The 22,861-nt window shown below is 54.7% G+C and overlaps 1 protein-coding gene across 5 annotated transcripts; it reads right to left on the reverse strand.

Annotated features, from left to right (window-relative positions):
• Positions 1–243: 243 nt before the first annotated feature.
• LOC116099155 (cytochrome P450 26B1) lies at positions 244–22,861 on the reverse strand. Of its 5 annotated transcripts, none has more exons than XM_031382361.1 (7): positions 22,721–22,861; positions 16,690–17,080; positions 13,125–13,349; positions 5,618–5,893; positions 5,252–5,407; positions 3,845–4,129; positions 244–3,499 (listed from the first exon to the last, which is right to left on the reverse strand). In XM_031382361.1, exons 2-7 carry the CDS (start codon positions 16,891–16,893, stop codon positions 3,107–3,109), a joined length of 1,539 nt encoding a protein of 512 aa, XP_031238221.1. In that variant the 5' UTR covers positions 16,894–17,080; positions 22,721–22,861; the 3' UTR covers positions 244–3,106. The 5 variants fall into 5 exon arrangements, with proteins under 5 accessions (XP_031238221.1, XP_031238222.1, XP_031238220.1 ...); XM_031382362.1 differs by having other exon boundaries at positions 22,568–22,861; XM_031382360.1 differs by lacking the exon at positions 22,721–22,861 and adding an exon at positions 22,568–22,676 and having other exon boundaries at positions 16,690–17,741.

The following is a 22,861-nucleotide window of genomic DNA, read 5'->3' on the forward strand; positions in this document are numbered from 1 at the left end:
GGCATATCTTGTCACAGTCACACTTGACCGGGGTGTGGCCTCCTTGCTGCCTGTCCCCACCCCCTCCCCATCAGACCCTGGACCTTGTCACAACCTGTTCCTTGGTGGGAATGTGGAGTGGAACTCTACAGTACATTCTAGAGCTTCCTGGCAGGTCTGTCTAGGCATTGCTGATGGGAATATGGATAGTCCCTTCTAACGAGTCTGAAGGGCGAGACACCAGACGACCAACAGAGACAAGGGTGAGTCCCCACAGTTTATTATGGAAGCCAATAAAAGAGCCACATTGAGTATTTCACAAAATGCATGACATTCATTGTTGTAATATGCAACACGGAATATTATATACACATCAAAACCATACGACAGCCAAAACACACACACAGCACCAGCTCATACCGAAACGAGACACACAAGTGCTTTCTCAATATTAAAACAACTGTGATAAAAGCATATTAATATTTTGAACCATGTTTACAATAAAGAACAATTCATATTTTACTAAATAACAAATATTTAACAGCAAAAACTTTATACTAAATATCTATTTTGAATTATAACAAAAATAGTACTTATAATAGTTTATAAAGACAGACACAAAATTATAACATTTATGAAAAAAAAAGTTTTGTGTATAAAATAATAGAAATCTGGGCAGGATCAAAAATGGTTGCCCAGGATGCACACGCCAGCGCCTAACTTTGAAAGTGCTTCAATCCGCAAGCCCGTGGTAGGAAGTTTTGTGGGGTTTGTTTTTTTTTTTTTAATGTCAAGTTACAATAGTTAGGAATGTGAGAATACATCACCCATTAATGCTACCACAACGAAACACAAGAACACGGAACAGACACATCTACAGAGGTGAGACGGGTGTCACACCGCAGGTGCCTAAGCGAGGGGTCCCTTCACCTGTTACTTTTGAGACCCATCCAGGCAGAACATCATTCTTCCTCCCACCCTCACAGGGATCCCCCTCAGCTTTTCCTTCACTATGCCTCCTGGGCTGGCCCCCTGAAAGGGAAGGCCTCTGACACCTGGTGGGGCCCTCCAGTCCCCTGTCTCTCACCAGAGCCAGAGTTACATGCCACATCCTCAGTCTGAAACAGCTGGCTGCAGGCAAGCAGGGTTAGTGTGCAGGAAGGTGAACCTCCCGGGCACTTGGTTTGTGGCGTGTGGGCAGCATGCACCTCTTTCATAAACTTGGATGAGTCTTTACACAGCTTGGCCTGTTTCAGAACTGGGAATGGGGGGTGCTGAGGATTTACGGTTACTTTTGACTCCATAATAATTTTGCTGATATTCTAATGCTGTAATTTGTTCTGGTTCTGTCAGAAAAAAACCAAAACCAAACAAACAAACAAACCCGCAGACCAGTGAAACATTGGGAAACGTGGCTTACAGGTGTTCTGTGTGGCTGGTGAGATGTGGCTGACCCTCATGACAGTGGCCATCCAGGGCCAGGTTGATGTGGACTGTCAGTCTCTGTTTTCTGGAGAAAAGGGGCCACTGCCTTAGTAACAGGCAAAAGCAATGGATGGAAAACGAAAGCAAAGAGCAATCTGAAAACAGACGAAATTGCCTAGAGACACACCAGAGCCCCAAACCCTTCCCAGGAAGATCCCGCCCAGCCAACCTTCAAAATGCTTGAGGCAGGAGTCCCTCACCTCCCACCCAGTCATCGTCCACACCCCTACTGGCCTTTCTGCAACTGAACCACTTCTGACAAATCACTTATGCCCTGTCCTCATCTTCCTCATCTTCTTCCTCTCCTTCTCCATTGCTTTCTAGCTACAGCCTCCCCTGCAGCTTCTTCGGACCCCACAGGGCCTGAAGCAGCTCAGAAAGAGGGCTCTCTCCACCTTACCTCTCTGCTTTCTTCTCTACCCCAAACCCTGAGCTGGGCTTAGCAGTCAGCGGCAAGGGGGTGGGAGTGGGTATGGGGTTGGGAACTCTTCCAAGAAAGGGGCAGAGAGTTAAGGAAGGGAAGACAGAAGTCCCTTCAGAAGAACCCGTATCCTTATTCATCCTCACCAGGGGAGTGGCTGGCACTGGGACAGGCAGTGAGTGAACAGGAAGTGGTGGCCCCTTGACCCACATGCCCAGGGCTTTGACAGCCTGGGAGGAGATGCTAAGAACACCTGGCAGAGATGCTGGGTGTCTGACTCTGAGGTTAAACTATATCTTTTGCCTAGAGCCCAGCAGGGCTGTTAACCCTCTACCAAAAAAACTGGGTTAGACCAGACACACTGTCTTTTTGCCTCACATAAGCCCTGAAAAGGACAGAGGCTGACAGGTGTGTGTGTGTGGTGATGGTGGCGGTGTGGGGGGTGTTGGGGAGGGTGCTCCAGACCTCAGGCTAGCCAAGGTCAGTGAATAAATATGGGACAGGGGCAAGGGTGGGCAGCTGGGAGCCCAGCTATAGCCAGAAGCCACCCGGCTCAGTTGGTCCCACGGGGGAGGAGTGCTGGTGTCCCTGGTCAGGGCCACCAAGGAAGATGCTGAGGATTAAGCCCATGGGCTCCTGTACTCCCAGGTCTGTACCCCAAGGTCAGAAGAGAGGACAAATAGCAGCGATAGGTAATTTCCAATGTCCAAACCAGTTAGGCTCAAGGCTGGTGGCAACTCCTGCCCAGTCTAGGTTGGCTTAGGTGAGAACCCCCAGAACACTGTTTTGGGCACTATTTTAGCAGGGACAGAAGGGGGAGTGTGGGGGTGTCAAAGAGTGCTCCAAGGGGCCCCTCTTTTCCTCCCTCCTGCCTTCACAGCCACCTGACCACCAACAAAAAAGATTAGGGGGTAAGGGGAGGAAGCGTTCAGAGGTCATAAGCATATACTGCAGCTCAACCAACCAACCGGCACTAACACTGTCATGGGCATACAGTCCTGGCTCTGTCCCAGGAGCTAAGCTAGGGGGCAGTGGAGATCCAAGAGAGTGGGAATCAGGAGTGGGCGAGGCCCTTTTGTCTTTGGGGAGGTTTTGCCAGGGAAGAGGCCAGAGAACAACATAAGGGGGCTGCTGGCCTCCCACCCAGCCCCTCCCCACCCCACAGGTTTCTATCTCTGTGCCCCACCCCCGCTGCTGGGCTGGGCTGAGACCAGAGTGAGGCTACACTGTAGCACTCAACATGGCCTCGGTCTCAGGCAGAATCTCATTCTGGTTGGAGTCCAGACCAAAGAACTTGACACTGAGGCCATCCACGGGGTGCAAGACAGGAACCAGAGTGATGCGAGGGAAGGTCCGGGTGGCCAGCTCGAAGCGGCTAGTGCTGGCCAGCTCCACTGCCAGCACCTTCAGGAACAGCTTGGCCAAGTGCTTGCCCAGGCAGGTCCGCACGCCACCGCCAAATGGGAGGTAATGGAAGCGACCATCCTTATCCTCACTGCGTGCCTGGCTGAAGCGGTCAGGGTCAAACACACTCACATCCTTGAACACAGGTGCTGTGTCGTGAGTGTCTCGGATGCTATACATGACACTCCAGCCTTTGGGGATCTGGAAACCCTGGAGGAAGACCAGGCAGAGAGTAGGGTGGTAAGAACCAGAAGAGGTCCACTTACCTGTCCTCAGTCTCATATGCACAAGGCCTGTCCCTAACCAAAGTCGTTCCTCCAGCGTGCTAGATTAAGTCTCCATATCTATAGATCACAGAAGCATCCCAAGTGGTACACAGGTTGGCTTCATTCAGCTCTGCCTTTGGGGTGAAGCATCTCCCACAGGACTGAAAACTACTAGAATCAGGCACTGCTCCCCACCCCCTCACCTTACTGAGGACCCCCAAACAGCTATCTTTTCCCAGCATCTAGCCAAAGCCCCCCCACTACCACCAGCACTGGAGCCCAGCCTCACATCCAGTTCGAAAGTCTGCAGCACCGTGCGGTAGCCACCCGAGACGGGCGTGAAGAGCCTCATGACCTCTTTGATGACGCAGTCCAGGTAGCGCAGGCCGCTGAGTGTGTCCAGGCGCAGGGTGCCCTCACAGGGGCAGCCACCGCCATGCAGCAGGCCCTGGGCCCGCAGTTCCTCCCGCAGCTTCTCCAGCACAGCAGGGTGTTTTAGCAGTTGCATGATCAAGGATGTGCTGGCACTGGCCGTGGTGGCATAGGCTGCGAAGATCAGCTCCAGGGTTCCATCCTGCACAACAGAAAGATAAGCATTCTGGGCCCTTTGCAGCAGCCACTTAGGATGACCTTCGCTGCTAGCTTTCCCCAGAGCCCATCTGCACTGGGCCTTCCGTCCTAGCTGCCAACATTGTCGCTCTGAGCCTCACTCTCAGAAGGCTCCTGGAGGTCACAGTGTGGTCCCTAGCTTGGGTGGAAACATACTGCTGTGACTCAGAGCAGAAGTATAAGCCTGCTGGCTCCAGTGCTTAAGGTCACTTCTTGCTCAGTGCTGGACTCCTGGCCAGCACCAGCAAGCCTACTAGACACAGTGAGCTCATGGAAGAGAAAGGATATAGCGTATAAGCATGTGTGCCTGTGTGTGTGTCCGTGTCCGTGTCCGTGTGTGTGTGTGCCTGTGTGTGTGTGTGCCCGTGTGCCCGTGTGTGTGTGTGTGTGTGTGTGTGTGTGTTTTGGTATTAGGTATTGCCCCCAGCTTCTTCCTCCATTACCAGAAGAGGGATGCCTTTTAGGACAGGCAGGATCTGAAAGCAGCATAAGGCAGCGCCAGAAGGACCTAAGAGGGGACTGCAATAGAACCCAGAGGTCTCCTCCTCCCAAGGCCTGGGTGCTTGCTAATGAAGTCCCAGCAGCTTCTCCCCGCTTCCTGGGGAGAGCTGTGGACACCAGGTAAAGGGAGCAGAGTGTTAGGAAGAATAGGCCTTCTCAAGTAGAAGAGCAGAAAATGTCAAGAAAAGAGCACAGGAGACTGAGGCCCAGCTGTGCTGAGGCAGTGGGATGGACAAAATTATCAACCACTCGAGAAGCTGTAAGAGGAGGGAGTCCATATTATGATCAAACTTCTCCTGGAGTCTGGAGCTGGCCTCCAACGAGTGGCTTCTAGGCATGTGTTTTCTTCGGACCATGGAAAGAACTGAGGGAGTAACCTAGGGACAGGCTCAATAGGAGGTGCCAACAAGCCCCTGACAGGTCTAAGGACCAATCTTAAGAACAATAGGGAAGGATATGTGTAGGATAGAGCTTATGGAGCCTGGCCACCCTCAAGACATAGTGCACACAGCCCCAAGCCACATGCTATTGTGTGAGGGAAAAGAGAAAGGGCGTCCCATGGTGGCCCACAGCACTGCCCACCCACCTTCAGCTCCTGCATGGTCATCTCCTTGCCATGTTCCTTGCTGCTCTCAATGAGAATGTCCAGGGCATCCGAGTAGTCCTTGCCCTGGGTACACTGCAGCTTCTCACGGATAGCCTTCTCTAGGCCCTTCTGAAGGATCTGCCGAGCTTGAATGCCCTAGGGGAAAGTGGACCATCAGCTTGTCTTGAAGGCAGGGCTCACTCTAAGCCCCTGGATTACAGGGAAAGCTCTGACCCACCCTGTTGCCTTCTCTGCTCTTACCTACCGTCTCCAATGCCCTGTGCTCCCTCCCAACATCTGGCCAGTAGTGCATTACTCTCCCAAAGGCAGTCCTATGCCCTCCCGTTCCACACACAGGGTGCTCACCCTCCGGTAGCCACTGAAGGGCAGATCCACTGGCAGAGAGAAGACGTTCTCCACAAACTGCTGGTACACCTCAAAGAGGTGACCCAGATCCTCCTCAGGGATGCTGAAGCCAAGTAGCACCCGCACAGCCATCCGGAAGGTAAGTCGCTGGGCCTCCTGATATACATTGATGGCCTCAGGCTGGCTGCTCCAGGCTCGAAGTGTGTCCTGAATCACCAGTTGGATCTTGGGCAGGTAGCTCTCGAGTGCCTCATGACTGAAGATCTTGGAGAAGACCTGAAGGTCCCAGAGGCAAGTGGTAAGGGGCCTACAGCCAGGAGGAATGCTGTCCACACCCATCCTATCATGCTTGCTGGTGGTGGCTCCAACCCAGCTCCCTTGTGCAATTCCCTATAGTGAATTTTTTTGTTGTTGTTGCAATTCCCTATAGTGAGTCCTCAGTTTACCACCTATGTTTGTGAAAGGGTAGGAGGCTCTCCCAGCCCTGGGGCTCCACAGGAGCGAGGGTGGGGCCATAGAAAGGAGTCTGCACTTCTGTTGAAAGGACTTTCTGCCAAGTCCCAGGACTTCCAGAGGAAGTGTCAAGAGAAGTGGGACATGTGTGCCTGGTCACAGTACATGTAGGAAGGAAGCACATGGCTCTCCTCTACTCCACTGATGAGCAGGCAAGAGAACCTACTACTAGATAGAAAGCAGGATTTGCTAGGGACCCAAACTGTCATCAGTCCCCATGTAATGACAATTGAGTAGAGACTCTAGGAAGTTCAGAGGTTGTATCATTCAAACATTCACTGGATGGCCAGGCCTCTAGACAATAGCTTTCTACCCCCAGAAGATCATAGTGACAGAAGACCCTTTAATTCTGAGCATCTTCTAAGACCATCAAGGGTCCCTGTTCCCATCCTCTGGTCTTGCACTCATCCTCCTGATTGGCTGGGCAGTGCCCTGCCTCCACCCCAACACGGCATGTTTTCCACACAGCTATCCTCTGGCCAAGAGAAGGAGGGTATCTGTTTATTTACTCGAAGCATGTGGGTCTACTTATATCCCCAGATACAAGTCCAGAACAGGAGGTTCCCCCCAGAGCTGGGAAAAGAGGGAGAGTGGAAGGGAGGATGCCCACCAGCCCATACAAAACCACACAAGCACACTGCTCTCCCGCCTGCCCCCCAAACGCAACCACCACACAAACTGTAAATGTGAGAATTTCCCCTGCAGTCAGCTCATGGAGGAAAAGGTAACATTTTCCTGGCTTGTGCCCTGCATGGCTAATGGGAGGGCTGGTTTGCAGAAATAACAGTGCTGGCCCTTCAGTGGCCCAGCCTTTTCACACAATAGCACTTTCATTCCCCAATTCCCAGTGGGAAGAGGGAGGGGAGGGAGGCCAGTGAGGGGCAGAGGACCTTACTGCCCAGACCAGTTTCATTGCCAAGAAACAGCCTGGAGGAACAAGGGTGACAGGAGGTCCTCTAGGTCACTCACACTTGCCCAGTTCCGGGGGTTTGGGGAATATCTTGTTGGGGGGCAGGGCTTCTTTAACAGCGGTTATAGAGGAAGACTGGATTGGGTGCCTGAGCCTTGTCCTGGTGTTCTTAGGACCAGGTTCATCCTTTGGCCAAGGGGCCTTGGGGGGGAGGGGCGGCAAGATGGGCTCTCACCCTCAGGAGTCCAATCAGAGACTACTGACCAACAGTGGGCTATAGAGAACAGAGCTTTGGGGTGGGGCCACCAGGAAACACAGTGGGGAGGTGGGAGGGTAAGTCATGCGACCAAACACTGGAGAAGTTGGCTTTGGTGTAGGAGGGGATAGCTACACCACACTGACTGAGAACCAGCAAGCTCCTGGAAGTGGCATAGGGTAGGAAATGGCCCAGTGGAAATCTCGACTCAAGGATGGGATATGCAGGGGAACAGGTAGAGGCCACTGTCACCAGGACCAGCCAAAACCAAGCAAGTCTTCTGGATACAGCAAGAAAATGGCAAGAAGGTCTGACTAGATGCCCAGGGGCCAAACTTATGTATGCCCATGATCATACTTACCCCAAGGCCCCAGTTTCTTCATCCATAAGATGGTGAGACCTACCCAAGGAGCCTCTGGGAAATTCCAAGATCCACAGCATCTCAGCACCTACTTCTACATTCCCCAAGATGAGACCCTTCCGGGCGGCACAGTCCTTCGACATTTGAGCCCTCTGGCGACAGCCTGGCACCTTGTACTAGTACATCACCAAGGCCCTGGGGGCCTGGGACAGGATACCCCCAAAGGCTGACAAAAGGTGGCATCCTGAGAAGGGGACACTAGGATCATGGACAAACCCTCTTGTGCCCCTTAGGTTACAATCCCTGCGCCCTCTAGCGATAGCTCACTGAATCACCTCTCTGACCCGAGGGGTCCAGGAAGGCTGAGATAACCCAGAAAGACAGGGGATCCAGGGACATCGGGGGATGGGGGGGAGGGGAGGAGGGAGAGGCAGGAGGCTGAGCAAGGAACTGTATGGCAAGGTGTCTAAACGTGCCCCCAAATGGTAAAAGGTCCTGAGAAGGATCAGGAAGCATGGGCACTGTCCTCCTTGGGGCCTGTGAAGAGGAGTGAAAGTCTGGGCTCTTGTCTAGACCATCCTCCTCCTGGCCTAGGAGGTTTTTACGGGAGTCCATCTAAATGTTTCAAAGTCCCTTTCCACCCAGATGTTTCCCACTTCTCCTTGGACATTTTCCTCTTTCCCGCCTCCAAAAGGTGGAGAAAGCACAGGCATGAAAAACCAAGCAAAGGCTGGTGGCAGGCACCAGAGAGTCACTAAGTCGGTGGCCCTGCCTCTGCCTTCAGCTGCTCTAGAGACACAGGGGCCTCCCAGGCTCTGGGAAGGTGCCGAGTCTGCATCTCTGGGTGTGTGCCCAGGGCTAACAAGGCGGGCACTTCCCAAAGCCAGGCAGCCCAGAAACCACCAACCACCAGGGAGAACAGGCAGAGGTGCCTGCCAGGGCAGGGAGAGGCCTGAGCCTCATCAGCTCGTTGGATAGGATGCTTCTGGCCACCGAGGTCAGGCCTGGGGCACAGAGGAAGATGCCTGGGAGTGGCTCAGTATGAAGAAGGTTCTGGCCCAGGAGCATTGGCCCTGACCACAGGCAGCACAGTGGCTAGGTTGTTTTCGCTTTCATTGGGGTCTTCCCTGGGAATTCCCATAATGAAGCCAAGAATGCTACAAAAAGGTCCATGGGGACCAGCGGGGCTCCGACAGATCGCAGCAGATCAAGCCATAGGTATGGACTTTGCAAAAGATGGGTCCAGGGAGAGCAAGAACAGAGAGAGAGGGTCCTGGAGACCCCAGAACACCCACCCCAGCATACCCATAAAATCACAAGAAGGCTGAGAGGGAGGATGAATTCTGTTTTAAATATGTCCTTGGAGAACACTCCCAGGCCCCCTCCGTCTCCCCAATAACACAGTCACCTACATTATCTATCTCTGTCTATGTGAGTAGAACTTGATTGTCTAGAGCCTGGAGTGCTCACCAGGGCTCCTCAAAGCCTAAATCCCCTATAATTGTTCTTACAGATGCCTTCTCTCCCAGCCAGACTTCCTCTTGACTTCTAATCTGCTGTCTCTGGACGGGAGGTCACCTTGTAAAACCTCACAACTTGCACGGCAGTAGTGCCGGCCCCATCAGCCTGCAGTTGAGGATAGATGGGCAAACTGGTGGGCGGCCACAGCAGAGGGCAGGGCCTCAGAGGGAGCCCACTGCCCAGCCAGTGACTCAGCTGAGGAGGAATGGAAGCTGCTGCCCAGGAGGGGTGGGGGCCAGGCAGGCCACCCAGCCAAGCCACCGGAGCCTCAGCCTGTGGAGTGGAAAGAATAACAGAAGGCAGGCAGCGGTCTGCATAGGGGTGACGCCAAGGTGTGTACTTTATACTCCAGTAAGGAGGGGGACTAAGGAGGGAGTCATTCTCCAGCTGCCTGCAATGCCACCTGGCTTCCCCTTCACCTTGGGCTATGTTCACTCATCATTTCTGGTCAGACAGGGTGGGACAAGCACCCCCTTCCCTACCTGCATATGCCACTCCCCTTGTGTGTACCATACTATCTAAAACTCTTCTCATACCCCAACCAAAGTACTAGAAGGGTAGAAAGCAACTGGCTGCCCATTTGCTTACTGTCTTCCAACCACAAAACCCCTTTGGAAAGCTGAGAGCCATGAGGGAAGGGTCTCTCAAAGTCATGGGGTAGGGTGACTGTCTACAACCCCGTGGTAAGATACTCAAGCCCCTGCTTTTGGGCCCGGGGAGTCCAGGATGGCTACAATGACTGGCATTAGGGCTCAGGGCCAGAAAAGACAGCCTCTGCTGTCCCCACCAAGGCCACATTTCTCTTCCAAAGCTGGCAGGAGGAGGGGCCAACAGAAGGACCAAGGAGGACTCTGAGGAGACACCACAGTTCTGGACCTGATGTGGAGAAGTCCACATCAGGAGGAGAACAACAAAAGGAGGTAATACAGAGTAAGAGAGAGAAAGATAGATAGATAGATAGAGAGAGAGAGAGAGAGAGAGAGAGAGAGAGAGAGAGGAGCAGCAGCAGGTTCCACACTCACCCTGCCTGTTGTTACCCAGCACAAGGGCAAGCAGCAGCAGGAGGCACCGGCACCCAGACACCCTGGCAGTTGGCCTGGGCTTCCTCCCCCACTGACCTTCAAAGAAATCCACTCCTGCCACCTGCCCCCTCAACAGCCCCTGGGACCACTTGCAGGACCTGCAGTGACTTCTGGGTGAAGAACTTCAGCTATTAGGACAAAGGCTTGTTCCCCTGGGACTAGGCTGTCTGGCTATGCTATCCACCTGCTCACTTAACCCCGAAGTAGCTTGGAGCTTCAGCCCTGAGCCAAGCCTAGATCCCTGTGCTCATGTCTATGGCTATGGCCTGTGTAATGAGCTAGAGGCATCCAAAGCCCAGGAGAGTGGGGTTGGCCTCCCCCAAGATTTTATTTCCATGGACCACTCTGGGCTCTGCTCACCTGCTGGGCAGAAATCCTACTCTGGGGTCTTCCCTCTCCATGGCAATCTTGGGACCCTGTTTGGCAAACTGAAGTTGCTAGTCTCTCAGTGCTAAGACCCAGCTCCGTGCATGTTCCGAGCAAAAGCAGGGAGAGAAGGAGGCTGGAGAACAGAGGCTTCCAGTATGAATTTCTGTTTGTCTCTTACTTCTTGTCTCCGCCTTCTCCACCAGGCTCCTCCCATCCTCCCTGGGCAGCAGGCCAGCTACTCCATACAGACAGTCAGATAGGAGCCTCTGCCCCAGGTTGGGAGGGGTTCCAAAGGAGGAGACAAGGAGGGAGTCTGAGGCCTGGCTTTCCCAGGTGATGCAATCTAAGTGGGGACACTCTTGAGTTCTCCAGGCAGCCCCAGCTAGCCCTAGACCACCAGGGCAGCCAGGGCCAACATGTGGAGTGCATGCAGCGATGGCTGTGAGGAACCCTCTCCCCACACATCTGGTTAGACCTCCCAGAGAAGGGGTGGTCACCCACTCCAATGGAAACAGTGACTCTCCCAGTTCTCAGCCAGCCGTGCCCTGCACACCTGGGCCCCGCTTCCTGCACGTTCATCCCAACCAGGCTGGGGCATGGCTCTCACTGCAGTGTGAGCTGCAAAACCCTCACCCTGGCCAGAAGATGCCCTCCAGGCTTTGCATCCTCAAGATTGACCCATCCCTTCAGGGCAACAAGGACATTCATGACCATGGCCCCTGAGAACTCAATTTTTGTCCTTCTTGTGAATTCCTGCTTCCTGAGGTCAAGGATCAAGCTCCCAGCTTCTTAGTACCTATAAAATTCAGTAAACTCAGGATCATGGATCCTTGAGAAGGGTCCTCCTACTCATGTGCCCATCACACAGCAAGCACACACTTACAGCCTTTGGTGTTTTCTTTCCGCCTAGATCAATATGCGCTAGCCTCTGACCATTCTTCATCTCTAAGCGCAAGAAGGAAGGCCAGGAGCTCAGAAGACTGCAGAGTCCAAGTGTCTGGTTACCCATCTCAGCAGAACTGTGTTCCGATCCATCTGCTCCCCTGGGCCTCACCCTCCTTCCTGGTCAAGCTGTTCTCCTCTGACCTTTCCCCCACCCAGCTTCCTGCAGTCCCAGCAGTCAGGACTTGGTGATGCAGCTTCAAATCTCACTCTGAGATCTCTCTGCATCCTGCCTCTGGATGAGAGTTGAGGAAGCAGTCAGTGGCTTGGAGCTGAGTTCCCTGGAGGTCTAAACTCCAGGCAAGGAAGCTTTGAGGGAGCCTCGGAGACTAAAGGGAGAAGCCACTGTCCCCCCAGACACTCCCCCATGTGCCAGGAAGCTGTGATAACTGCTTCCAGCATCCCAGTCAGGCCTTCGGAGCCTTTCTCCAGAATTTTCTCGGGAGTCCTGTATATCCTCCTTTGGTTGTTTTTTTTTTTTCTCCCTCTTGTGCCTTCCTAGGAGAACGACCCTTATAGAGTGGTTCGGTTGGGAGAACAGGAAACCCAGGCAGCATCCGTGAGCATTCCCACTGCTCCCCAGTCACCCAGACCTAGCAGTGGAGCCCCTGATCAAGATCATGGTCCCCGCGCGGTCTCCTCCCTTCCCTATTCCTTGTTCCACGGCTCCTCCCTGAGGCCAGAGGCCCCCTTTTCTTCTTTTTAGGTTCCAAACCTGAGGGAGTCCTCTGACCCAATGGAAAAAACAGAGTGAAGGAGCCTTGCAGCCTCCTTCTGGCGGCTTCCAGCCCAAGGCCGGCGCCCCGCCCGCCGGCAGGCTCAGCCTTCGGGTTACTGCAGTTCAAACAGCACGTGCCGCCCGCGCTCCCAGCCCAGCGGTGGCGGCGGCGCAGCTGGAGGGGGCGGGGAGGCGTGCTGCGTGTGCGCTGGCTCGCCTGCTGCGAGTCTTTGCTCTAGCTCGGGAAATCCACCGGATAAACACCCACTTTCTCTTCCTCTTTCAGGAGAGTGGGTGCGCTTTGAACTTCAGCGCACCTAGACTTTGCTCTCACCCCTTGCCCTTCCCCCGCTAGAGCAGGGGCCCGAAGGCCACCCAACCTATTCCGTGGGCTAGCCTGGAAGACCGCAACACATAGGATGTCTTCAGCCCAGCAACAGACGACAGACTTGCCTTCCATGCAACCTGTGGCTGCTAGGCCAGGTTTGGTTTTCAGCTCGATCATTCTTTGGGCGGAAGCTCTGAGAAAAAGGTGGCGGGGAGTCTGGGGTGGGACAACCGCCTGCCCCGCCCCCTTCTTTTTCCGGTAGAGTGGTGCACTGAGCAACTGCATCCGTCACTGCAGACCCCACAAGTACAAGCTTTGTTCAGACCATCCGCAGGCAGGCCGTATTACCCCTAGTGGAGTCCACCGTGCAGTGGGCTAGCCAGAAGGTGCATCAAGAGGAGGCCCAAGCAGACTCCGGACAGGAAGTCGTCTAGGCAGGGGAGCTCAGATATCTGTGCCCCTTACCCCAGACAGTTTAACCCCAAGGCAAAGGGTTCGAGCTCTTACCTTGCGCTTGTTGCGGTGGATGTCGCCAATGGAATTGGCCACCGTGTTGGGACCCAGCAGCACGCGTGCGCTCCGCGGCCACTCAGTGCTCACTAGCTGGTGTTCGCCCAGTAGGATCTTGCGCACATTCTCCGCACCGGTCACACGGATCAGCGGCCGCCCCAGTAAGTGTGTCTTGAAAACGTTGCCATACTTCTCCCGGCGCGACGACTGGAAGCCGGAACCCTGTGGGAACCACACCAGAAGCCTCTCAGGGCTCACTGAGAACCTGCAGGGCACTTGCACCCTGCCCTACACTCGGCACTCGCCTGCAACACCCAACACACACACACACACACACACACACACACACACGCACACACACGGACACTTACAGGTTTTATTTTTCACGGCGTGCATTAGAACTGGGAAGTGGGGCCTAGAGGGTAATAAATAATGCGGGAGGACGGAGATGCAGGGGCACCCACGGAAGGCTGCGTTTAGTAATGACTTTCGGGGGGGCGTGTGTCCCGGACGGCTGATCCTGAAGCTGGAGTCTGCTCCCCCACCCCTGCGCAGCGGAGCCTCTCGGAATAAATATTTCCAGGCTCCAGGCCACGGGCTGGCGAGACCCCGCGGGGTGGCCGCAGGCCAAAGATTATTTATAGCGGCGAGTTGTGCGTGCCCGGAGGCTGTCCCCAGAGATGGGGGTTGGAGTTTCCTCTCTGCTCCGGTGTGGCCCTTCGTGGGCTCCGCAGGGTGGAGTCTTGGGCTCAGAGCCACAACTCTCCTGAAGCATTTGTCCTGGGAATAATTGGGACCGACTTTCGTCTCCGCCCTTAAATTTGGAACTGGAGCACCGGGAAGGTGCTTCCGAGGGGCGGCGGGATGGGGCGCGGTGACCCGCGCAGGTAATCGGATCGCAGGCCCTCGGCCGAGCGCTGTGCTCCACGGCCAGCGGCCTGCGGTGCCGGAAACCTCCGTCGCAGTCGCCACCGGGCCCGCCTTAACCCTTCTCCCGCCAGGACGCCCTGGGTGCCACCGGGCAGGGAACCACCTGTCCATTCTCTCCAGGCAGCCAGGAGAACTGTGGCCGCGCATCCCGCCTAGGCGTCGTGGTCTCCTAGGAACACGTCGGCTCCCTCTACCCGGAGACAGGAGGCCCCCTTTCCTGGCGTGCCCCCCTCCTCACTTTCCTTTCTCTCGGGGAAACGATATACTCCAGTTAGAAGTGAACACGCCCCACATGCGAAAAGTGGCTACAGAACCCAGATTCCTAATGGCTTTTCCACATGCTTCTGAGCCCGGCGCGCGACAGGGAACAAGCCGGGAACCCCCGCGCCGCCTGGAGGGGCCGAATTGGGGACGCCCCCATCCAGACGCCAGCTTAGACGGCGCCGGCTCCTTTAAGAGAAGTCGGGGCGGAGGTGGGGTGCGGCTGAAGGGGGCGCGGAGCGGGGTTCCCGTCCTCGTCTGCCGTGCAGTCTCCCTCGCTCCGTCTCACTCGGTCTCTCCTCTCCCGTCTTTTCCTCTGTTTTTCTTTTCTTCCGACACAAAAGTTGGGTTGTGAATTTTCCGAGGTCGCCGCCGCCTTGCCCCCACCCCCGCCTCTGATCTGCCTAACTATAATTAAAGTGCGTTTTTTGTGGCTTTAATAAAGAGTTATTTGTCCGCCGTTTCCACGGCCTTCACAAAGAGGACTTTCATAGGGGCGGCCGTTCGGGCCGCGAGTCCAATTTATACAAAAATGTATTTTTAGCCCTGGGCTCTGTTTAGATGGTGCTTAGTGGAAACCGAGAGCCCTTGGAGGTCCCCCGTAAAATCTGATAAATTACTCCGAAAAAAATACCGGATTCGGAGGGTTCGCTTTAACCCCTTCAGCACCCCGCGGTCCCTCCTCCCGGGGGATTTGACCCCCAGGGACGCGGATGCCCAGGCGAAAAGCGCCTCTCTCTAACTTTTGTGCTGGCTGCACCACACCCGCAAGGGCCCTTGTGTGAGACTGAGAAAAATGGCAAGGGACATGGGGGAGGGGCAGGTCAGGAAACAGGATAAGAACGAGGGTTCGGAGGATTTGCCTTAAACAGGCGGGAAACGCTGCCTCTTGAGTTATTTTATTTTCTAAATTCTCGGCTAAAGCCTGGACCACCGCCACAGTTAACCCTTTAAATATGAAGACGAAAAACAGGAGAAAGAGATCCTGTCTCTGAAGAACATCCGATTGGTTGAAAGGAACCCCACCCGATTAGGCAAGCAACACTCCCCCCAACCCCAAAGATAGTCCAATTGTCAGGCATAGAAAGATCCAGCGGAACCTCTCAAGCCCCTCCAACCGGCTTCTCTCCTGTCACTTGGCCGCCGACCGGCCGCGGTGGTGTGTGTGTGTGTGTGTGTGTGTGTGTGTGCGCTCACGCGCACGGACTGCACGCGTCTATTAATTTCAAGCCAAGCTTTCACACGTCTAAACCCATTGGTCTGCGCGCACGCGCGCTCACCTTTCATTTCTCCTTTCTGGGGTTGGGGTTGTCTGTATATGGGTATCCAGGCTGTCTCTAACGTCCATAAGCGCCCGCCTGACAAGCACACCTCCCGCAGTTACCCCAGTTACCCGCAGTTACACCCTCCTCCCCCCACCAAAAAAAAAAAAAAAAAAAAAAAAACAACCTGGGGTGTATCAAATTGCAATAAGCGATTGTCTAGCATTGGACGAGGTTAAAACCAGGTTAATCTGCCTGCTACCTACCTGGGTTCGGTCCTCAACGCGCCTGGCCCCAATTGTCACCAGAGTGGAGTTGTGAAGCGTCCAGTTGCATGGGCACACTCTGGGTCTTTTGCATACTTCTCCTGGCTACCCTCTGCTAAACTGTCCCCACCCAATAAGCAAACAGACTCTTTTTTTCTCCCAAAAGCCGAGAGCCCTCAACTCTTCTGCTTTGAATTTCTCTTAGGTTATCTTCTTCCTCTCCCACCACAACACAGAGACACAGATGCAGATGCAGATACGCGCGCGCGAACACACACACACAAACACACACACTCACACACACCCGGGGGGGGGGAGGTGAGTAGCACTTAGTACTAGCCCAATTGTACCTGAGCCTGAGCCTAATGCACTGCAGAATGCTGCCCAGGTCTTAAAGTGAGCCATTGGAGCTGCCACGGGCCCTCTCCTCTTTTACCTCTCCGCGCCTAGGTAGCTACCCAGGACGCTAAAGTCTACTGGGGCTCAGAGACAGAGGTGAAAACTAAGCGACAGCCCCTCCAGACTCGCTCCCCAGCACTCTCCGCGCACCCTTGCTTGGACGCCTGCAGCACTGGAGCCTCACACTTCGGAGCCCTCTCTGCTACCGACCCCCGGCAATAGCGCTCTTAACTAGCTCACTCTGCCTCTTTAACTAGCTCGCAGGGCGCCGGAGGTCTCCGAGCCGCGCTGCAGGCGAGCTGGGGAAACCCAGGCGGCGCGGGCTGAGGCAATGAAGGGGCGGGGCGGGGACCGGCGCTTCAGAGTGTCCGAGCTATCGGCGCCCCCTGGCCGGACACCCGCGGCTAGCGGACTCCTGGAGCAGCTGGGCGAGAGCGCGCTTACCTGTAGCAACCAGTGACCAGTCTCTCCGATGAGCGGGAATCCCATGGAGCCCTTGGGGATGGGCAGCTTGCAGCTCTTGTCGCGGGTGGCAGCCCAGCGCAGCTGCCACAGCTGCTGCGACACCGCCAGCAGCAGCGTCACGGACACCAGGCACGCGGCGAGGGTGGCCAGCGCCGACACCAACTCCAAGCCCTCAAAAAACATGTTGGCGGCCGCTTGGGGGATTGGCTGTGCGGTCCGCGATGGGGGAGGGGAGGGCCGGACCAGAGTGACGGGGGAGGGGAGGCTGCTGCCGGGGGTCCTGGGCACCCCTCGGAGAAACCCTGGAGATGGGGCCGAGGGAAAGGGGCTGGAGGCTGCGAAGTGATCGAAGAGGGAGGAAAAAGATTGCCTGGAAGAAGAGAGAAGACACGAGGCGACTCGAGGTGTAACTTTGTTTGTTTGTTTGTTTGTTTGTCCCTTTATGCGGGCTTAGGGCTGCTCTGGGGAGGTAAGATGGAGCTGAGTTAAGCTGGTGAGCTTGCTCTGCCCGCAACCACCACACACGAAAAACTTTGGGAAACTTTATCCACCAGGAATCTCTCGGAAGCCCCTTTCCTGCTCAAAGCTAGGGGGGCAAAAAAGAAGGGGAACCGAGAGCTAGCGGAAAGTGAGATCAATTTATCAAAACTATTCCTCCAAAATTCCTAGGTACACAAAAAGAAGAAAAAAAATCGGAATTCAAAAATACCAACGAACCCAGAAACTTTGGGGGCTTGGGAGAAGGCTCCCCAGATGAGGCGAGTGTAGAGGCTGGAGCGGCCGCGGCACCCGGAGGCGGGCGAAGCGGGCGCGTTGGCCCGAGCGCGAGTGCGGAGTCGGCGAGCCGCAGCGGGGAAGGGACGCAGCCGGCGACAGAGCCCCGGGCGGGCTCTGGGGCGGCGGCGGCGGGCGGGAGGGAGGGGTGAGGCGGGGTGGGGTTGGGAGAGGAGGTGGGAAAACCCGAGCCCGGCTATCTATCAATTAAGAAAAGGCAGTCTGTCCCGGGACGCAGTCTCTCGGCTCTGGAGTTGCTGTTGGGGAAAAGAAAAGAGATGAGGGGGGGAAAAAAGAAAGAAAGAAAGGCAAAAAGGGATGAAAGAAGGGGAAAGCAGGAGGCAGGACTTCAGGGCTGGTGGTTTGAAAAGCGTCTCTCAATCTGATTTGATCCAAGGCAAGGCGATGCGTGTGTTTATATAGAGGCGGGAGCTGCGCCGTGGGCGCGCGTCCAGCACCCCCCCTGGGCGCGCTCACAAAGCGGGAGGCGTGGTGAGAGGCCGGCCGGCTGCCGAGCGTGTGAGCTCCCGCCGGCCTCCCGCCCAGCCGCCCCGCCCGCCGCCCGCCGGGGACCCACTTGTAGGCGCCTCAGGATCAAACTCAGTTCACCTCGCGCCTTCTCTTCCTTCTCGCCGAGTCCAGCACCTACAAACGGATGAGATGAGACACATGCCCGAGCGCGCATGCACACACTAATGCGCGCGCACGCACACACATATCTCTCACACACACACACACACACACACACACACACACACACACACACGATGCGTACCCTCTTGATGCTGGTCTGATATAAACCTACTTTGCTCCCGCTTTTTCTCCTTCCTGGATTCCCGAACTGGTCCCCCAGCTTTCGGCTGTCCTGCGTGGAAGTTCCTTGTCCGATTGTCCCCCTCGATTGGGAGTTGCTAGAAGTCTCTACCCAGACTCCATCCCGCGAAATTCCGTGGGACCCAGCAGACTCGAAGGATTCATGTTATTCCCTCCTAATTACCTATAGCCAGGGCAATAGCAGATGCCTATAGCATTCCTAGTATCTGCACCTCCGTTGTCTAGGTCCACATGTTTCTTACCGTCCAATGGAGGGTCTTCTGTGCCTGTGCGAGTCCCGGGCTACCAATGCTCTAACACTCCCGAGAGCCCCAACACACACACACACACACACACACACACACACACACACACACGTTGCCAAGTCTTAACTACAGTGCTGGTCCCAGAAAGGGTCCAGCACCTGAGACACGTGCAGTGGTTCTGTACCCAGAGGCGGCAGGAGTCCTGCACACACGTTCTCTGTCTGATACGTTTGAATAAGTAAACATGCCCCGTGAGCGCGATCCCCTTCTCAGAGCCAGCCACAGAGAGTCCAGAGTCCCATCCTGCGTGAGGTGTGATTGTGCTGCATGTGCTCTCCCCTGACGTCGACCAGACGCTGGTGGAGACTGAGTTTGAGAGTCTCTCCATAACCCCAGAACGTATGTATCTGCGCATCCGTGGATCCGCCGGTTATTTGGCCTCTCCTGAGAGCCCGGGACCGAGCTGTGCACACCAGCCCCGATATTTGCCTGAGTTGTGCGTGGTTCTCCCTGTCCGTTGCCTCTGGTTTTCCCCAGACCTCTAGTCTTCGCATTTCACTCCCACACTCCCGGAGCAAATAATAGTAAATAATAAATCATCCTAGACATCCCACCTGCAGTTTAGAGTGCTGGGCGTGTAAACTAATCATCCTACCCTGCTAATAGTCCCCTGCGTCCAGTATAGGATCTGCTTTAGAGCTCACTAGCAGAAAATGTGCGAGAGCGTCTAAGATGCGCATCTACGTGCTGTCTCTTGCCAGGAGAGCCCGGCAACCCAAGTTGATTCGGCCAGCAGAGCTCTTTCCAGCCCAGCTCTGTCGGCAAGAGCTGGGTCAGCGCTCACTCTCTGCCTTGGAACCCCACCTGGTGGTTAGTTTTAGTACTACATCCGCAGGGGATATTGACTCAGCTCCCCCCTCCTTAAATGTCTTTTCCTAGCTGAGGACAAGCTCCAAAGAGACACCCTGAAGACATTCCTAGGGGTTCAGTTTAATAATCCTAAGGCTTCCCACCTCCTCAGGACAGTCGGAACCAGGACACTAAGTAAGTCATGTCAGAACCACTGTGGCCCCAGAAATAGAGAGCTGGGGAGTGTTTGCCTAGGGGAATTTTACTTTCCAGGACCACTTGGCAAGCAAGATCTGCGAGGTCAGTGTCAGCCCAGTCTCCCTGAGAGGATGGCAGAGTGTGGCTGGGGAAGTTATGGGGACCCCGAAGTCTTGAAGTACCCTATGAATATGACCAGATTACCAGTACTGCCAGGCAAAATGACCTTAAGGGAAGACCCACACTGGGGCCATCTCTCTGTGGGCAGTGGGACATGAACACAGCCACATGGTGGTCTACCACGAGGCTTCATGAACTCAAATATTGAAATATACAAGGCCATACACACAAGATCTTTGTCCACAGCCAGGAAATGACTCTTTTTCTAAGCCACCAAACTGAAATCCACAGGACCTGCCCACTCTGGGGTCAAAAGTCCGCACTTCCTTGTTCTGTCCCCCCACCCCCACCTTGAATGCACTTTGGCTTTGGGGCCTCTTTTGCTCCCCTCTGCCTGGACTTTCTTCCCACTCAAGTGTGGAGTGGGAGTTGGGAGGGAAATGAAGAGATTCTAAGTCCCTACTGCTCAACTGCCAAGTGCTGCTCTGGGGAATGTCCTGGGGGACACACAGCCCCACTGCAACAGCTGCAGTGTGTCCTGATGGGATGTGTTTCTCTTCAAGTCCCTTTGTGTGCTGTGGAGGAGAGAGGCAGAACATATATATGCTATAGCAATATACAAGGCTTCTTGGAGGTGCTGCAGGTGAATCGGAAAGCTGCATCTGACAGAACTTGCAAAGAAGCTACCCGCACAAAGAGAGGCCGAGAGTCACCCTTGCTGGTCACATACACAGGAGAGACAATCTGTTAGTGCCCAGGGTGGACTTCTTATGCTTGGACCAGACCCAGGCCTGGTCCACAACCCCTGCTGTAAAACAAATTTTTGACCAGATTAACCCTTAATCCTGGTCATTGAGACATACTGACTCTGACCCAGGGCTGAGTCTCTGTGCAAACAAGCATTTCCAGGCCCACCTCCAGCTACAGAGCACAACATCTCTCTTACAAACTGTCCTTAAGCTAAGGCTTAACCCATAAGTCTCCTGGGGCAGGCTAGGTCTTAGGTCAGAATACTTCTGTCAGCTAGGACTTGAAATGATCTGCCATGTCCCCATCCGGGCCAACACTGCTAACCTCAACAACTCACAAAACCCTTTCCACAGATCAGATACATCTGGGGCTCTGACTCCTGCCTATAGTACACCCAAGTCCAGATTCAGGGAGTGTGCCCAGAGCACCCCAGGCATGTTGAAGTCAGCTGGAGCAGACTGGGACCTCAGTCAGGGGGCATTGTGTCAAGGGGGAAGTTCTGCCTGGGTAATATTTGCAAGGCTTAGTAGATGGGCCTGAGAGAATATGGAGGGTAGGCCCCAGGCAGTGTTTAAGGCTGAAGAGAGGGGGCAAGGCAAATTCCTCTGGGGCTCTAGAAATACCGGCACAAGCACAGATCTGTCTCAAGGGCCACTTCTCAGGACACAGAGCTGCCAGGATGGCTCTGTATCCCCTGCTTCCTACACACAGAGTAGTGAGGACAGCTCCCCTTCCACACCCTTCTCTGTGCACATTCCTGATTATCCCTTCCACACACTGCACACAGCGCTGCAAAGTAACACGATTTTGTAGAGGGATTCGTGTATTTGTTTGATGAGAACACTGCTCACTGTTTTGCTCTGCTTCTTTTCCTACCAATCGGAGTACATCCCCTGAGTTGGGACACTTTTCTTAAATGGAGAAAACCCTCCATTTTATACTCAATCTGCATAGTTTAGGCCCTGATTTTTCCCAGTTGATGCTTCAACTTCTTCATCCCAAAACTTTTCATTTCTCTGGCCAGAGGTGAGTAAAACTGTGAGCAAGAGGAAAGTGGGGACTGAAAGACCAGGCTGTGGTGGGTGAGAAGCATGCCTGGGCACTTAAGGACCGACTGGGCTTGCCTAGTGTCTCCCAGCTGTCTGGGGACAGTGCAGCTGGAAGAATAAAAGAGGTAATTCTCATCTCCCAGAGTTCTGTTACCCAACTAACCCCAAGGAGCCCTTGGAGAGCTAACCTCATAAGGTCCCAGACAGGCTTTGTTCTGATCTAAGGTCCCGCCACCCCCCATTCCCTGAGTCCCTGGCCTGTAAAAGCCCTGGGTCAGCAGGTTCTGCCTAGACCTTTTTGCAGAGCTTGGGTGGAAACTGTAAACTTCTGCAGAGAAGAAGGAACCCTCCACCCTAGGTTTCTGCTTTTGTCAGAGCATTCCTCTCCCTGCCTTTGCCCACCTTCCTGCCTCTCTGTGTTCTCCAGAACAGGCTCCATAAGGCCAGTGGTAGCTCTCTGGTGCCCAGAAACTCAAGGACAAGTTAGAGGACATCGCATGAGTGTGCCCTTACTCTTGAGAGAGGGCCTGGACCCTTGCTGTCCACACTGCTGTGAAAATCACCTCCAGTGTTAGGGATTGCCTCTCCAGAGCCCGCAGAACTAAATGCCCCACTCCCCAGCGGGCTGTCTGGCTGTACAGAGAATTCAAGAAACCCCTCACAAAGTCCACCAGCCTGAACCCTCCCCTCCCCAGCCTCTTTGGAGGCACCTTCTTCCTGGCCACTGCTACCAAACCCAAGGGTATATTCAATTTCTGCCATCTTATCCTTCAGGCCTTCCTCTTCTCTGTCCCTTACGGAGACTTGCCCCTACCCTGTACCCACACCCATGTACCTATGTAGCTATGTTCTTGATTTAAAAGAAATAAATAACAGTCCACGTGCAAAAGGTTCAACCTGGCAGAGGTCTGACTCCTCACTCCCAAATCCACAGACAGGCCTGGCTAGAAGGAGCCCCTCACCCACCCACCTACAGACCTCTGGGAAAGCACATTCTCCTTTCCCTGGTAGGCAGCCAAGTCCCACCACACTCCTCACCTGGGGAGGCCTTAGCTGCAGACACTTTGCACAGGAGGAATTCTTTTAGAGAAGTGGAACTCTTTCCCCATCCTCCGCCATCCAAGCCCCAAGCCCAGACTTCCTTCTGCCCTACACCCAATACAGTCCAAAGCAATCTGAAAATGGACTTGCCGGTAGAAGGTGCAAGGGGCACAACTGGCAGCTGTGTCCAAAGGAAGAGCCCGCCCGATGGCGATGGGGTATGGGCAGTGCCCCAGGCTGGCTGTGGCTCGCAGGGACACTGTCGCAGAGATGGCGCTCCCTCAGACCCAG

Source organism: Mastomys coucha, unplaced genomic scaffold (assembly GCF_008632895.1).
Source record: "Mastomys coucha isolate ucsf_1 unplaced genomic scaffold, UCSF_Mcou_1 pScaffold20, whole genome shotgun sequence".
Classification (NCBI taxonomy): domain Eukaryota; kingdom Metazoa; phylum Chordata; class Mammalia; order Rodentia; family Muridae; genus Mastomys; species Mastomys coucha.